This window comes from Galeopterus variegatus, unplaced genomic scaffold, assembly GCF_000696425.1.
Source record: "Galeopterus variegatus unplaced genomic scaffold, G_variegatus-3.0.2 Scaffold661, whole genome shotgun sequence".
Taxonomy (NCBI): domain Eukaryota; kingdom Metazoa; phylum Chordata; class Mammalia; order Dermoptera; family Cynocephalidae; genus Galeopterus; species Galeopterus variegatus.
In genome coordinates, this window is record NW_007726772.1 from 479,380 (window position 1) to 495,996 (window position 16,617).

Genomic DNA, 16,617 nt, shown 5'->3' on the forward strand with positions numbered 1-16,617 from the left:
ATTTTATTGTGCTGAGAGATTTTCCTTCTATACCTAATTTGCTGAGAGTCTTTATCCTGAAGAGATGTTGAATTTTGTCAGATGCTTTTTCTACATCTATTGAGATAATTATATGGTTTTTGTCCTTGATTTTGTTGATGTGGTGTATCACATTTATTGACTTGCATATGTTGAGCCATCCTTGCAAGTGGGATGAGTCCCACTTGATTATGGTGTCCAATCTTTTTGATGTGCTGCTATATTCTATGCATTAATATTTTGTTGAGGATTTTTGTGTCTAGGTTCATCAGAGATATTAGCCTGTAGTTTTATTTTTTTTGTTGTATCTTTATCTGGTTTTGGTATTAGGGTGATGCTGGCCTCATAGAATGAATTTGGGAGAATGGCCTCTTTCAATTTTTTGGAATAGTTTGAAGAGAATTGGTATTAATTCCTCTTGGAAGGTTTGGTAGAATTCAGCAATAAATCCATGTGGTCCTGGGCTCTTCTTTGTTGGGAGATTTCTGACTACTGCTTCAATCTTGTTGCCTATTATTGGTCTATTCAGGTTTTCTATTTCTTCTTGGTTCAGTCTTGGTAGTTTTGTATGTGTCCAGAAATTTATCCATTTTTTCCAGGTTTCAAATTTGATGGCTTATAGTTATTTATAATAATAGCCTCTAATGATTCATTTCTGATTTTTTTATTTGGCTCTTCTCTCTCTCTCTCTCTCTCTCTCTCTCTCTCTCTCTCTCTCTCTCTCTCTTAGTTAGCTTAGCTAATAGTTTATCTATTTTTTATCTTCTAAAAAATAACTTTTGGGGGCCGACCCCATGGCACACTCGGGAGAGTGCAGCACTGGGAGCGCAGCGACGCTCCCACTGCAGGTTCGGATCCTATATAGGAATGGCCGGTGCGCTCACTGGCTGAGCGCAGTGCGGACAACACTAAGCCAAGGGTTGTGATCCCCTTACCAGTCATGAAAAAGACAAAAATAAATTAATTAATTAATTAAAAAAATTGTTTCATTAATCTTTTGTATCATCTTTTTGGTTTCTATTTCATTTTGTTCTTCTCTGATGTTAATTTTTTTTTCCATCTACTCATTTTGGTGTTGGATTGTTCTTGTTTTTCTAGTTCTCTGAGGTGTAGCATTAGGTTGTTTATTTGAACTCTTTCTATTCTTTTGACGTAAGTGGTTTTTTGCAATAAACTTCCCTTTTAGTACTGTTCTGTGGTACCCCACAGGTTTTGGTATGATCTGTCTTTATTTTCATTAGTTTCAAGAAATTTTTTGATTTCTTGTTTAATTACTTTCTTTTTTTTCGGTCCTTTTTGAGACTGGCTGCACCACGCTCAGCCAGTGAGCACTGGAGCGCACCAGTCATCCCTATATAGGATCCGAACCCGCGGCGGGAGCACTGCTGAGCTCCCAGCGCCGCACTCTCCCGAGTGCGCCACAGGCTTGGCCCTTGTTTAATTTCTTTTTGGACCCATAGGTCATTCAGGAGCATGTTGTTTAATTCCCATGTGTTTGTATAGTTTCCACAGTTTTGCAAGTTATTCATTTCTAGTTTTGATCCATTCTGGTCTGAAAAGATACTTGAAATTGTTTCAATTTTTAAAATTTGTTGAGACTTGTGGTCTATCCTGGACGATGTTCCATGTGCTGATGAGAAGAATGTATATTCTGTAGCTGTTGGGTGAAATGTTCTGTAGATAACTGCCCCATCCAATTGGTCTAAAGTGTAGTTTAAATCCTGTGTTTCTCTGTTGATTTGTTGCCTAGATGATCTATCTAGTGCTGAAAGAAGGGTATTCAGGTCCCCAACTATTGTTATATGGAGGTCTGTCTCTTTCTTTAGGCCTAATAGTGTTTGCTTTATATATCTGGGTGCTCCAGTGTTGGGTACATATATATTTATGATTGTTACATCTTTTTGCTAGAGAGATCGCTTTATCATTATACAATGACATTCTTCATCTTTTTTCATGCTTTTGGTTTAAAGTATATTTTATACAATATAAGGATAGCTATTACTGCTTGTTTCGGGTTTCCATTTGCATGGTATATTTTTTCCATCCCTTCACTATTAGTCTGTGTGTGTCTTTACAAGTGAGGCAAGTCTCTCAAAGACAGCATATAGTTGGGTTTAGCTTTTTAATCCAATCAGTCAGTGTCTTTTGAGTGGGGAGTTTAATCCATTTATATTTAGGGTTGTTATAGAAAGGTATTGTCTTACTCCTGGCATTTTATTGATTTTTATTTGGATGTTTTAAATATTTTTTGTTTCTTTCTTCCCCTTTTATTGTTTGTCTTTGATGTTTGTTGGTTTGTTGAGGTGGTAAGATTTAGGTTTCTTTCTCTTCCTTATTTGCATTTTTTCCTACCAGTGGGTTTTTTTGAGGTGGTAAGATTTTGAGGTGGTAAGATTTAGGTTTCTTTCTCTTCCTTATTTGCATTTTTTCCTACCAGTGGGTTTTGTTCTTTATTGTGTATTTGTGGTAGTAATTTTTTTTTTTTCACATTCCAGATGCAGGACTCCCTTAAGGATTTCTTGCAGGGCTGGTTGTGTGGTAGTCAACTCCTATAGTTTTTGTTTGTCTAGGAAATACACTATTTCCCTCCCATTTTTGAAGGATAGACTTAATGGGTATAGTACACTTGGCTGGCATTTTTTTTCTTTTAGTATTTTGAATATATCATCACGTTTTCTTCTGGCATGTAGAGTACCTGTTGAAAACTCTGCTATTTGTCTGATTGGGGCTCCTTTATAAGTGATCTGATGCTTTTTTCTTGCTGATTTTAGGACTCTCTCTTTGTCTTTGAGCTTTGCCAATTTGAGTATAATGTGTCTTGGAGAGGATCTTTTTGGATTGAATCTGTTTGGGGATCTTTGAGCCTTCTACATCTGAAGGTCCATGTCTATCCCTATACCTAGAAAGTTTTCCATTATTATTTTTTTGAATAGATTTTCAATGCATTTTCCTTTCTCCTCCCCTTCTGGAACATCCATGATTCAGATGTTTGTGCACTTCAGGTTGCTTGCTAGCTTTATTATATTTTCCTTATTTTTCTAAAATTCTTTTTTTTTTTTTTTTTGGTTCACCTGGGTTATTTTGAAATGACTATCTTCAAGATCAGAAATTATTTCTTCTGCTTGCTCTAACCTGCTGCTTAAGCTCTCAGTTGTGTTTTTTATTCTGTTGGATGAATCCTTCAGTTACAGGAGTTCTTCTACATTCTTTTTTAAGGTATTAATCTCTTTGTAAATTTTTTCTTTCATTTCCTGGGTATTTTTTCACATGTCATTGTGTTGTCTAACTGAGTCTTCTTGTATCTATTGAGTTTCCTTAAGATTGTTCCTCAGAATTCCTTTTCAGTAATTTCAAGGGTTTTCTGCTCTATGAGGTCTGGTACTTGAGAATTACTGTATTCCTTTAGTGGTATCATATTTTCTTCTGTTTTGTTTGTTTTGTTTTGTTTTGTTTTGTTTGTATATCTAGTATTCTACATTGATGTCTGGTCATCTGACAGAGCAGATGCTGCTTCTGTACCTCTGGAGTAGGCTTTGAGGAGAGAGCCTTCCTCCTCTTATTCTGGTCTCTGCTGGTAACTTTCCTTGTGTCAATGCAGTCAAGTGGGCAGCAGGCCACCTGCATGGTAGCTTTGGCTGCTACTGTGCTGGTGAGCCACCCTTGCAACAGCAGTGTCTATGGCTGTGGTGGTGGCTGTGCTGGACCCCTGCAAGGAAGTGGTGTTTTCATCATGCTCCTGACTTCTGCCAGGTTAGAGTTAGTGGGGGCTGCACTCAGTTCCTGCCTAGGACCTCAGGTGTGCTCTCACCTTCTGTTGGGCAGTGGGCACTATCTATGGCTCCTGCCAGAAAACATTTAAAGAGAAGGTTCTATCTAAATAAGAATATTCGTTTGTAAAATCATAATAAAAATGTTACTTTTAGTGGGGAACACTTAAGGGTGATACCAGAAGAAAAGCATGTTCTATTTTCATTCCAAGTCAAAGTTTGTGTTAATTTTGCAGTGCTATACAATGAGTTACTTCTAGCTCAAAAAATGTAATAAGTGGTTTATTTAACACATTTGACTTAATCTTATTTTGATAATTTTTCTTTTGATTGTTTTTCTAAAAATACAAAAATTCTCAACAGCTTTGCCCTTGCTGTACACTGGGTACCAGTATTTGTCATCTTAGACTTTTTTAAAATCTAAATTTCAAACGAACAATAAAAGACTTCCCATACACACATATTAGCCAACTACTCTAGCCTTGGGCTCTGTATTTTCTAAATGTTCCACAAAGTGAAAGGAGACACTAGAGTCATTGCTTCTCTGACAAAGAGCATAAATGTTCCAAAGTCACTGCCATTTTTAAAAAAATTTCCATGACATAAAATAATAGCTGGCTATGTGCCCAAACTCTGTATTACATACTTTGTATGTTTTTCCATATTACAGGATCATTACAGGCCAAAGATAAGTGTCCTTGTCATCCCCATTAGAGATGAGGAAACTGAGGCTCAAAGAGGTTGCCTAATTTGCCCAAGGCTAACTCATCTACCTCTGCCTGATTTCAAGCCCTCAGTATTGGATTCTGTAAGCAGAGTCTGCACAAAGCTTTTCATCTTGTTGTACATGACACACATCATGTTACAATCACAGCGAGACTATGGAATTCCATGATAATCCAGCTTCAGACATGTACTGAATTGTTGTTCAGTCACAACTGTACCACAGCATTCAGACATGCCCTAAGCCAAAAAAAAAAAAAAATGTCCTAAAACAAATTATCTCTGTTGGCTAAGACCCTAGGGAAACAATTAGCCCACAATGAGGTGAGAACCTTAAACCCACACTTCCAAAGTCTATCGTGTTATCAGTTGTCTATTCGTTCAAAATCAGCCCTCGTCACATCCCTCATGGATAATTGCCAAAGTGCAAACACTCTTCTATACGCTGTCATTATTTTTATTTTAAAATCAAGTTTTAAGAATTAAGATAGAGAAAGAATCTCAAGAATTAAGATAGAGAAAAATATTGTGTAATACAGAGGTAGGAAAATCCGGGTATGATGTCAGCTGCATGCTGATTGTCAGGGTGATCTGACTGTTAAGAATTTAGTTGCAATGTAAATTAGTATTTCATTAATGTCTTATCTAGGTTATGATTAGCCAAAACCATTATGATTTTAAAACCCTATTATAAAATTGTAACCATAAGCCTCACTCATTCCTCAGACAAAGAAAATAAAGTCTGATAGGGCATCTGAAAATGTAAATTTATATTTTGTGTATTAGTATGCAATCTAAAATACAATCCAAATATTCAATCTCTATAATTGTCACACTTTTTTAGCCTTGATGTCTAGGAAGTCTGCCACTAACCCTCCACTTCTGTTCCCCCAGACTGGAAGATATCCTTGGATGTCCCTATGACTCAGTTGAAATCTTCGATGGCCCTAGGATTGCCTCGCTGTCCATGGGGAAGTTCTGTGCCCCAGTAGCTGTGATGTTTTTCTCCTCCTCAGACATCATGACAGTGGTGTTCCGAAGTGATTCTGTGATAACCAACACTGGCTTTCATGCTGTGTTCAATGCTATTCCACAGAGTGAAAAGGAGTCAGGTAAGAAGCCTCAAGTAGTTTTTAGTGTTTAAAAAACATGACAGTTTCTAACTTGAGAAATTCCCCTATTAGCCAAGGCCTGGGGTTCAGTTTTAAAAGACCTCCACACTTATTTCCATCAGCCTTGCTTTGTAGCTGCTAGATTTTCCCACCATAAAGACTACTTGGGAAGCTACAAATAAGTAATGATGTGCATCCTTCATGTAAATGGCCAGATTGCTACTGTCTGCAGGGAAAAGACACATGCTATGAAGGGTCTTGAGGCTGCACTGACCATCTGCAGCCTCTTGGGAACTGTCCAGAGCACTGAAGTGTGGAAGTCCAGCACTCCTATGAGAAGACTCCACTCCCCACCACCATTTCATACCTTGTGTGCATTGGACCGCAGACTCACCCAAATGCGAGGCTTGAGGACTCCTGTAAGCCCTGGCCCTATAACCAGTCATTCCAGAGCCAGGTCCAGTTTGCACTCTGCAAGCATGCTGCCTGCTGATGTGGGCTTCTATTGTTCAGGGGCCCCTGCAGGAACCCCAATAACTCATTCAAGCCACACACACAAAAAAACCAGGTAGTCCGTTCGTGACTGCAGTTTGGTTCTTGTCTGTCTCTGAATAAGGGAATTCCTTGCATATTTGGCCCTCAAAGGTATGCTTGAGACTCTGCCCTGGGGAAGCTAGGTAAGCTCCAGCATTTGAAATCCAGACCACTCAGTGCTCAAGACCACCATTCATTCATCCAACAATAGTTACAGAGGTCCTACTATAACCAGGTCCTCTTATAAGTGTGGGGGCACAGAGCAAACAGGGCAGCTCCCTGCCCTCATGGAGTTTATATTCTAGTGTGGATGTCGGTAAGTGTGAGAGGATCAAACCACAGGGAACAAATAAATAAATATGATTATTTGGGGGTAAGGATGATAAAAGGTAAAGATGAGGGCTGAGAATAAAATAACCAGCTAAGACAGTACAGAGTGACGGGGTGGAGGAGGTATGTCTGTGGATTGGGTGGGAGTGGATGGCCTCTCTGAGGAGGTGACATGTGATGAATGACAATGAAGCAGCATTCCAGGCACAGAGAATAGCAAAGGCTCAGGGGGATGGTAGGGGAGAAGAGTTGGACATGTGGGAGCAACAGAAAGGCCAGTTTGTCAGAGCCTGTGGACACAGTGACGGGAGGCTGTCCCTGTGGTGTCTCCAGGAGACAGCAGGTAATTCCAACTGGCCACAGCACTTTGGCCCAGATATAGCCATTGCCATTGGGCTCTTTGAAATCACAGTCACTCTTGAGATCTAGGTTACTTTCAGGGAAGTAAATCTACACTTGTTCAAGACACATCCAAAAAAATCAACTGGAACCTGCTTCCCCAGTAACCCAGGATTGTGACATGAAAACCACATGGCCCTCTGAGATAGCTGCTGCTAAGTCCCCATTTTACAGATGAGGAAACTGAGGCCCAGGGAAACTAAGTAACTTGTCAAAAGTTATATAGTTAGGGAAAAGAAGAACTGGGATTCAAATCCACCTTTGTCTCCTCTAAAGACCATAAACCTATTATGGAATCAGGAGAGCTTTAAGGGTTTGCTCTTGAGTTTGCCTTAGCCACAGATGCAAAATCTAAAAATCAAATCACTTCCTCCTTAAAACTTCCCACACTCAAAAACAAAATTCTGCTCTGTTTAGAAGATGGACCAGTGCTGCGGCTGGCGGGTGGCTCCGGACGATGCTCGGGACGCGTGGAGGTCCTCTACCAGGGAGCCTGGGGCACCGTGTGTGATGACCTGTGGGACCTGAATGAAGCTGAGGTCGTGTGCAGACAGCTGGGGTGTGGACAGGCCATTGCTGCTCCTGGAAAGGCCTACTTTGGCCCAGGCTCTGGAGACATCCTCCTGGACAATGTTCAGTGTTTGGGAAGTGAGAATCACCTTGGCTTGTGCCCCAGCTCCAGCTGGTCAGATCACAATTGTGGCCACCATGAGGATGCTGGTGTCATCTGCTCAGGTAACTTCTCCTCCCATGGGAGGTTCTTATCTGTCAGCCAGAGGCATCTTAGTGATGAATGGAAGACATGCATAGATCAGGGCCAGGGAATCTAAGGACGGTGGCCCAACATATGAATGTTCCTTCAGCCAGGTAGACAGAAAACGTTAAGAGCCTGTCTCCATTCTGAAGACAAACACACCAGGGCCATACAATTGGCTGGTCCTGTTCTCTGCACCTCTCCCAGGTCTGGAGCTACTTTTCCAGAGTGTAACCATGCCGTTATTCTTACTTATAAGACATGAAGTTTGCCTGCTTGAGACCTGCACAGACTGGAAAACCACCATTTCTTTGTCTTCATAGGATTTAATTTAGATTTTTCTAAATTTTCTTTTCTTTCATGCATGCAGATGCTGGGGACTGGGCTCCAGATGTAATTCCTGCACCCCCAGGTAGGTCCGACTCTATGAATTTCCACTATCTCTGCAAAGTTCAAGAGAAATCTAATCTCTGTCCTGATGTAGACACTGGTGGACTATGAGTAGACGTGATTTCCAATTCTGGCTGCACACTAGAATCACCCAGGGAGCTTCTGAAACTCCCCATGCCCAGGCTGCGCTCCTCACCAGTCACACCAGAGTGTCTGGGGTCATTCCCAGTCATCAGGAATATTTAAAGCTCCCCATGTGATTCCAGTATGCAGCCAAGGTTGAGAACCAGTGGCTCAGACAAGGAACTAAGAGCCACATTTCCCAAACGGAATTACATCCAAAACTGTACTCTCTAGTGGCAGAGCAAGGAAGGGCAGGAGGAGAGAAGAAAGGAGAAAGGTTCAATCATTGCACCTGGGAAGAGGGTCAATATGGAGAAGAGGGAAGGTGGAAAGGGCTGCCTCTCAGGGACGTGGGTCATAACATGAGGACACACAGGAGAACAGATGCATTAAATGCCAGACCCTCTCTGGTCAAGGGCAGTAAACCATGTGGGGCTCTTCTATGGACCTTCTGGCTTAGCAACACAGCACAGTAGACCTTCTGGTAACCTATTCAAAGTCAACATGTAGCATTGACCTTCTCCCAGTCTCCAGATTCCAACGAGATCCAGAGCACATGTAGTCCTGCCTCCTGCCACCTTCTACTTCTCAGGGATGGGTTTTCAGCTGCCTGCTGCCCTGCCCTGGCACCCCGGGCCCTTCCCAGCCTCCTCCTGACCCTACCACTGACTGCTGCCACCCTATCCCTGCAGTGAGGGCCTGGGCACTGGGAAGGTGTCAGGACAGAGGTGCACCTTTTGATGTTTCAGGGTCCAGCAAGGTGTCTGGCTGCTGTGCCTATCCTGGGCTGGGAGCATTATGACACATTTGGCAAGACACTCAGTGAAGGTCTCTTGCCCACTCCAATCCAGGTCCCAAGCACATCCCAGCGTGGAGGTCACCACTGCTTATGGGTTGCCCATCTGCCATGGGTTGGGGCAGTGGACCCGTGGGAAGGGGTGATTGCTTTCCCCATCCTTGGCCAAGTCCCACATTTCCATTTTGCACTGGGACCCACAAATCAGGTAGCAGGCCTGGAGGGGAGGGAGGGTACACAGAACTAAGGTCTCTTTGACTCCCTCTGGCTTGACTCTTTTTCCCCAGTGGGGAATGTGTTCTAGACTGAGTCCAGAGACGAGGAGGGGATGGCAGGAGGACGGAGCAGGGCTCGCAGTTCATCAGATATCTCTGTGCCCGAGACCTCTTGAGCCAAGGGTTTCAAACCTCAGAAGGTCTTTCTTTTCTCTGCCATACTATTCCTTTTCTGAAGCAGAGATGCAGAGCTGACTGGAAAAGGGGATGGGTCACGGGATAAAAGAAACTGTGGGGAGAAATGAAACCATTTGTGTCAAAATAGTAGCCCACTGTAGGTATTAATCCAGCAAACCACTTATTCATAGAGCGTTATATACCTACCTAGGTACAAAAGATAAGGCTTTTGTATTTAATTCTCTGAGAGAAATATTGTATATCATGCATTTTAACAAAAGAAAATTGCATCTGAGATAGTTTAGGTGAGAAGCAATTTATTCTTCTGATACCCAACACTCTCCCTGGCAAAGGTTCGAGAAGGTCAGGCTAGTCGATAATGTCCTTTGTCTTCACTGCTCTTCCCCTTGCTGCAAAGCTGGCCAAGGAGTGAGGCAGTGGGGACAGAGGAATTCTCAAATGCGTCTGACCCATTTGCCTCAAACCCTTTCCCCAATAAGCCCTTAATGTAAAACTCAAACAAGCACCAGCATTCCAATGAACAGGCATTCAAAACCTGCCCTGCCCTCCACCTGCCATGCAGTGGAGACTGAGGAAACACTTAAATTATAGAAATATAGAGTATAAAGAATATAGAAATGTATGCTGCATAGAAATCGAAGCCAAAAGGACGCAGGAAAAGAGAAAGAAGGAACGCTAAACTCGAGTCGCACCTCCCGGTTGAGGCCTGTCTTCCTTCAACGGGAGGCTTGTCCAACCTACCTTTCCCCACCAGGGCCCTCAGCTTTCTGGGTTTTGTCCTCCTGTATTTTGGCACTTGATAAATTTCTAAAGACATAGTGTCATGGTCACAAGCCCAGTGATTTTACTGTAATTCCTAGTGACTGGTCAATCTCAGGACAGTACTTGGCTTGGTAGACACACAAGAGCCCCTGAGAGAAGAAAAGCCATGTAAGGGTGCGTTGTCTGGGATTTTCTTGTAAATCAGCTAAAAGAAGGGAAGAGGCTCCATCCCAAATCAGGGGGAAAAGAGAAAAGAGTGTGTCTACACCATTTATTAAAACTCAAGAATAATAATAGGTTCATTTATTTGTACTTAAGTATAAGTCCAGTACTGGACAGCCACACACACAAAAAAAATAAAAATAAATAAATAAATAGAAAAGAAAAGAAAGAGAGAATAGAGTGCTAAGCTCTCTCCTGATTTTCTTTGGTTTTGATTTTTGCAGCTGCCATTCCTCAAGCCCCAGTACCACAAGGTAACTCTCTTTTATTAAAAGTATAACCTGTCAAGTATTGAGTGGAATTATTTTGATAATTCATAAAAGCAGAATGGACTTTTGTCTGTCCTGGCTGCCATGAGGGGAAGGAATGGGTGGGTGGAGCCCTCACACATGGGTGGGCTGTCTACATCTGTGCTGAACTGATTTGTTTGGCAGGAAGCTGAGGAAAGCATTAAAGTATAGGCTGGATGCCCCACACATGCCACGCGCGTATGTCCAATCCAGTTCCAGGCTCACCTACCATCAATTTTAGGGTCCTGCCTGCCAGTCATACATCTTTCATCCTCTTACATGCCCTGTCAGACATACAACCACTCACACCAACCAAGCCACCACCATGTCTACACCAGCATGATCCCTTCCCATTTTGTGATTCTACTGTTGAGCTCGATTGATGGAATTCTGGATCCTGGGCAAATGGAGCGTGCAAGCCTGAAGAAGCCAACCATGGGTCTGTCGTCTGCTCTTACAGGAGGAAGTAACTCCTGCGGGGGAGTAATTTCAAGTCTCTCAGGCTCCTTCTCCAGCCCTTGGTATCCTGCAAACTACCCCACCAGTGTGGAGTGCGTCTGGGTGATACACGTGGCTGAACGGTTCCACATAGAACTGATGATCCCAAGCCTGAAGTAAGCAGCTTTGCCTTTCTCAACCTTACAGGCCAGATTAGATTTGAATTCTGCTTTCTTCAAAGAGGTGGCCTTTCTGTGTGACAAATCCTTTCACATTTTAGGTGAGTCTTGGTCTGGTCATCTGAGCTGTGGAGTCTTGTAATCACTTAGCCCTACTTCCTATGCAATGAGAGCTACTCCGTGAGCACCCCTGACCCAGGGCACCCACCCCCAGCTAGGGCGACCCATGCACAACAGCCTCACCCCTACACTCCCACGCAGCCCCATTTCAGAGCAAGCTTCTTCCTCCTGCTGAACCCAGATCTGCTCTTCCTTATTGCCATTGTCTGGTCTTCATTCTTCCGTCTGATGTTACATGAAACAAATCTGTCTCCTCTTTCCTTCAAGAATTTCTATCATGTCTCTACCAAGATTTTTCTTCTACAGAAAAAAATTCATTCATTCATTCATTCATTCCCTCGTGGACTTTGTACCTCCTACCTCTTTCTCCAGCCGTCACCCATTTTTAAGGAATTCATCCTGCATGCTTATACAGACATGTGTATACGTTTTCTTATATACACATACATAGTTGTACACCTGAGTAACTTTTTATGAAAACATTCCTTTTCCTGATCGTGTTTAACCCTGGTTTCATCTTTCTATGCGGGGTTGTGTCTGGCTCATTCTCTCTCCCTCACTGGCCCACAGTATGCCCCAGGCCTCTGCTCTGTTTTCCACCTGTGTCCATTGGCAACAGCAGTCGAGGGTCTGAGTGGTTAAGTGCGGCCTTCAGAATGTAAAACGGTAGGTGATGGACAGATGGGTGGATTAGATTGGTTCTACCTGGTGGCCAAATTCCTTCTGGATAGGGAGGACACAAACTAATGTCAGGGGGCATTATGTATTATGAGCAAACTATTTATCATTCATTCATTCATTGAGCACACATTTATTTGTTGAAAGCAATGTGAGAAGATTTGATACCATGTATTTAAAATCTGTGAGATTCAGGGCCGGCCCGTGGCTCACTCGGGAGAGTGCGGTGCTGATAGCACCAAGGCCCCCGGTTCGGATCCCATATAGGGATGGCCGGTTGCTCACTGGCTGAGCGTGGTGCTGACAACACCAAGCCAAGGGTTGAGATCTCCTTACGGGTCATCTTTAAAAAAAAAATAAAATAAAATCTGTGAGATTCACAGTTCTAATATTTTGGGGCACAGAGTGTCATTTTATCACTTCTGAAAAACAGTTATTCCAAACAGCTGTAATGGCCCACACTCCCTGTAATCTCAAGGTTGTTATTTCCAACACAAGTTTCCCACTGTAATTTCTGAACATACAAATCAAGGAGCTGTGTAATGTGTTGCCTAGAGCCGGAGTGTAGTTGCCGATTTGGGGGTTTTGATGTTTTTAAGACTAAATCTATTGATACTGGCTTTTTGTTTCTCAGGACATAGGTTAGTTATTATTTACACAGTGCTTCTAAACTGGCAGTGCTTATAACCTCCTACAGGACACCTGGCTAGGTCTGGAGACATTTTTGATTGTCCAGTTGGGGGCGTTTCTGCCATCTAGTGGTTGGAGGCTGCAGATGCTGCCGAGTGTCCTCCAGTGCACAAGAAAGCTCCCCCACCCCCACCCAGCCAAGAATTATCCAGTGCCAAATGTCAGTAGTGCTGAGACTGAGAAACCCTGATTTACACTAAAGCTGGGCTTGTTGGGTTTCTTTTTTTTTTTTTTTAATTTCAGCTTCTACAGAACTTTGCTTCACTCAATTTGTAAAAATTATATCCATATTTAAATGATGCCAGTTCGTTCTTGCTAAGTGAAGTGTGTCCTGTTTTCTGATAAAATAATTTCCCACATTGCAGTGTCATTTGTTACTTCCACACTGCAGTCACTTACACACAAATGTTATCACTCACTTTTTTAAAAAAAATTAAATATGGGTTATTTTGAGGTACTTGGCTTTTACTTCACAGGAACAGATATGTTTTGCAATAAGCAGGTTTCAAATCCAGCATTTACTTTGTGTACAAATGTAATTATATCCACTGGGTATATATTATGCAATGGGTATTTATAACGTAGGCATCAAAGGCTACTTGTTGTTGTTTAGATGCAAATGTGTGTATTTCACATTTTTATCATATTAGATAAATGTTGATATTCTTTCAACATATATTTATTGAGCCCCCACTCTGCGCAGGCACTGGTCTAGGAATGAGTTTTTAGTGCTGAAGAAGACAGGATCTCTGCCCTCACAGAGTTTATTTTCTAGGTAGGAAGACAAATAGTACTCAAATCAACCAATAACTCCATGGACAATTTCACTTAGTGACAAGTTGATAAATGCTATGAAGAAAAAATATATACATATATGGTGATGGGACAGAGAGTGAATGGGGAAGACAGCATAGGTAGGACAGTCAGAGTCAGCCTCTCTGACCGTCCAGGTTAGTTGAAGCCCGTCATGAAAACACTTGGTTTGAACCAGACAGTTCAGGCATTGGCAGGAAGAGTCTTACCCTACAGGCCCTTGGAACTTTCACATCTGTCATCATTTCGCCACCCCAAAGAGTGGCAAGATTTGAATTAAAGGGTCGGGGACATTCAGAAGACACTCAAGGCAGAGAGGAAGGGGGTGGGAGAAACTGACGGCCAAGATACCAGCTGGGACGCCACTGAGACAGACCCGGAAGGAGATGATGAGAGCCCAGCAGACTTGGGCAGCCCCCGTAGGGAAGAACAGGAGGGCAGATTAAAGTGACATCCAGGAGGCCAAGTGACTCGCGGGGGGGTGCGGGGGGAAGGAAGTGGCAAGGATGACCGCAGTGTCTGGCTACACAAACGATGATTCTATTAAAAGCCTTCTGCAGATTTCCTTGGGGAGATTCACTTTGCCTTCACGTCCTCAGGTTAGAGGACATCCGCGGGTGCCCGTACGACTTCATGGAAGTGTTCGATGGACGGCAAGCTGCCTCGCTCTCCATGGGCAGGTTCTGTGCTGGGCAGGAGCTCACGTTCCTCTCCTCTTCCAATGTCATGACTGCAGTGTTCCGAAGTGATGCCATGATCACCAACACGGGGTTTTATGCTCTGTACAATGCCATCCAGCAAGACGAAAGGGAGCATGGTGGGTATCCTAACATGTGGGTATCCCTCAGAGGGAAGTTACATCTAATTTGTGTTCTTTCCCTCTAAGAGTGGAGATACTTCTAAATCTGATCTACTGAGTCCACGTTCATTAATGACACCCTCAGTGACATCCATGCTGACACTAACAGCTCCCCAGCCCTACCCCTCACCCCTGCTCTGCCACTCCCTGCCACTTTCCTACACCAAAGCATCCTGGCTGAAGAACCAGATGGCCGAAGTCTCATATCTTGCATTGGCTGTGTGTGTAGATGCAGGACCCAAAGGAGAACCTCTTTCTTCTCCAAAGGAAGGGACAATGCAATAGGAAAAATCCTTCTGGAACAAAACTGTCTCAGACTACAACTCCCAACCCACCTGCATCCAGCCAAATTCAATACAAACACCATCCAGAACACTTACAGACCTCTTAGGTTCTGCAGCAGGATATGGAAAATGTTCCAGAGTTCTCAGTGGCTTATGCTTAGGATGATCATGTAATTTATCCTCCAATTGGGATACTTTTGAGAATTTAGAGGGGACTCTAAAGTAATTAACAGGCATTAGTTGATCTACAGCAGTTGTAAGCCAAGACTGTTTCAGGCAAATGAGAACACAGGGCCACCCACTAGAGTCCAACAGCCTAAGCCTAAGGTGGGAACATGAGCCCAAGTGCGGGAGAACATTTTTTACCTGCAGAAGGTCCTAGAGTTTGGAGACAGCACCCCAGCTCAGAAGCCCCTGTTTTCCTGTCCCCCAGGTATGTCCCTGCGACTGGTGAATGGCAGCCACAGGTGTGAGGGACGGGTGGAGGTGTCCTACAATGGCACCTGGGGCACAGTGTGCGACGACAGCTGGGATTTGACAGATGCCAGGGTGGTGTGCCAGCAGCTCGGCTGTGGTGAGGCCCTGTCGGCCCCAGCCCAGAGCTACTTTGATGGAGGCACTGGCCACATCCTTCTGGATGATGTGCAGTGCAGGGGGAGTGAAGCCAAGGTGTGGCAGTGCATGCACAATGGGTGGTTCTCCCACAACTGCGGCCACCATGAGGACGCCAGCGCCATCTGCTCCGGTGAGTGCCTGTAGGGACACTGCTCACTTTAGGGGGAGAGTCTCACCCACCAATGGCCTCTGGGAAGGGAGATGTCAACACCAGCAGGTGATATTCAGAAACAAGCCTTGGGCTTCAAGCCAGCTTTTTAAGTCAATCTGCTTAAGTCCTTTTTTGTTCTTTTTCTCTTAAATTGCCACATCTGTAAAATGTTCAAGGTTCCACCCAAAAAGCTGTGATGATTAAGTAGCATTGGTATCATCAGACATCCTGCTTCTAGAATGACCTGGCATGGTTCACTCCCTCCTGAATAGGAACAGTAGCTGGTGTCCAGCAAGTGCTTGAAGCACGGCAGTCTCTAGACTGAAACGAGCACACTTATGTAATCCTCCAATCTTCACAACTGCTGATCAAGTAGAGACTATCAGCACCCTCATCTTATCTATAAAGGAACAAAGGCAGACCCACGATCACACGCAGGCCCGGACTCCGTAGGTGTTGCACGCCTGGGGTGCTGTGTTAAACGACTGAGCTCAACTCTGTTACTAAAGCTCGGACAGCCCCATAACTGACCAAAAGCAAATAAATAAATGGTTTAACTTGAGACTCAACGAGACTGAAAAGCAAGGGTGTGCTCCCCCACCCCGTGGGCACTGCCCTAGGCTGCCAATCTTGTGACTATCATTGACAGGTTGTGATACTGCATTCTCAACTGCCCAGAATAGAGTATGTTTGATCCTAGAGAAAAATGCCTGATTTTTTAAATGAATTATGTGACTGCCTTACTCAGTCATCTCTCACTCTCTTCTGTCTTTGAGTAGGCGTTGGTGGCAGTCCTGACGTGGGAACAACAGGTATTGCTTTTCCACTCAGTTCAACCAGTTGCCAGGTCGCTGACGCATGTGAATCTTGGCTACTCTTCAGTTCTGAAGTTGGGGCCAGTCCAATTAAAGCATCTGTTACTAATTAACAGAGCTCATTAGGGTTGACAAAACGGTGGGGCTGAGGGGCAGCAGAGGGTAGAGAGAGAGAAAGGCAGGAGGGAGAGAGAGAGTTCAGAGTCACCAGAAATGCCATCTCTGTGGGGAAGAAACAAATCTCTCACTTCTCCATGCACTTACTGTGCAAATGTCCCAGCTCTTTTTTTTTTTTTTTTTTTTTTTTTTTTTTTTTTTTTTTTTTTTTTTTTTTTTTTAAAA

General features: G+C 43.5%; 1 protein-coding gene across 1 annotated transcript in view; it reads left to right on the forward strand.

Moving 5' to 3' along the window:
• The window catches only part of LOC103589213 (putative DMBT1-like protein), a 41,568-nt gene extending 26,115 nt beyond the window's left edge, over positions 1–15,453 (forward strand). Inside the window, exons 14-16 of the mRNA XM_008571120.1 lie at positions 5,403–5,620; positions 7,301–7,618; positions 15,128–15,453. Coding sequence (XP_008569342.1) covers positions 5,403–5,620; positions 7,301–7,618; positions 15,128–15,453 — 862 coding nt within the window. The remainder of the gene's footprint in view (positions 1–5,402; positions 5,621–7,300; positions 7,619–15,127) is intronic.
• The last annotated feature ends 1,164 nt before the right edge of the window (positions 15,454–16,617 follow it).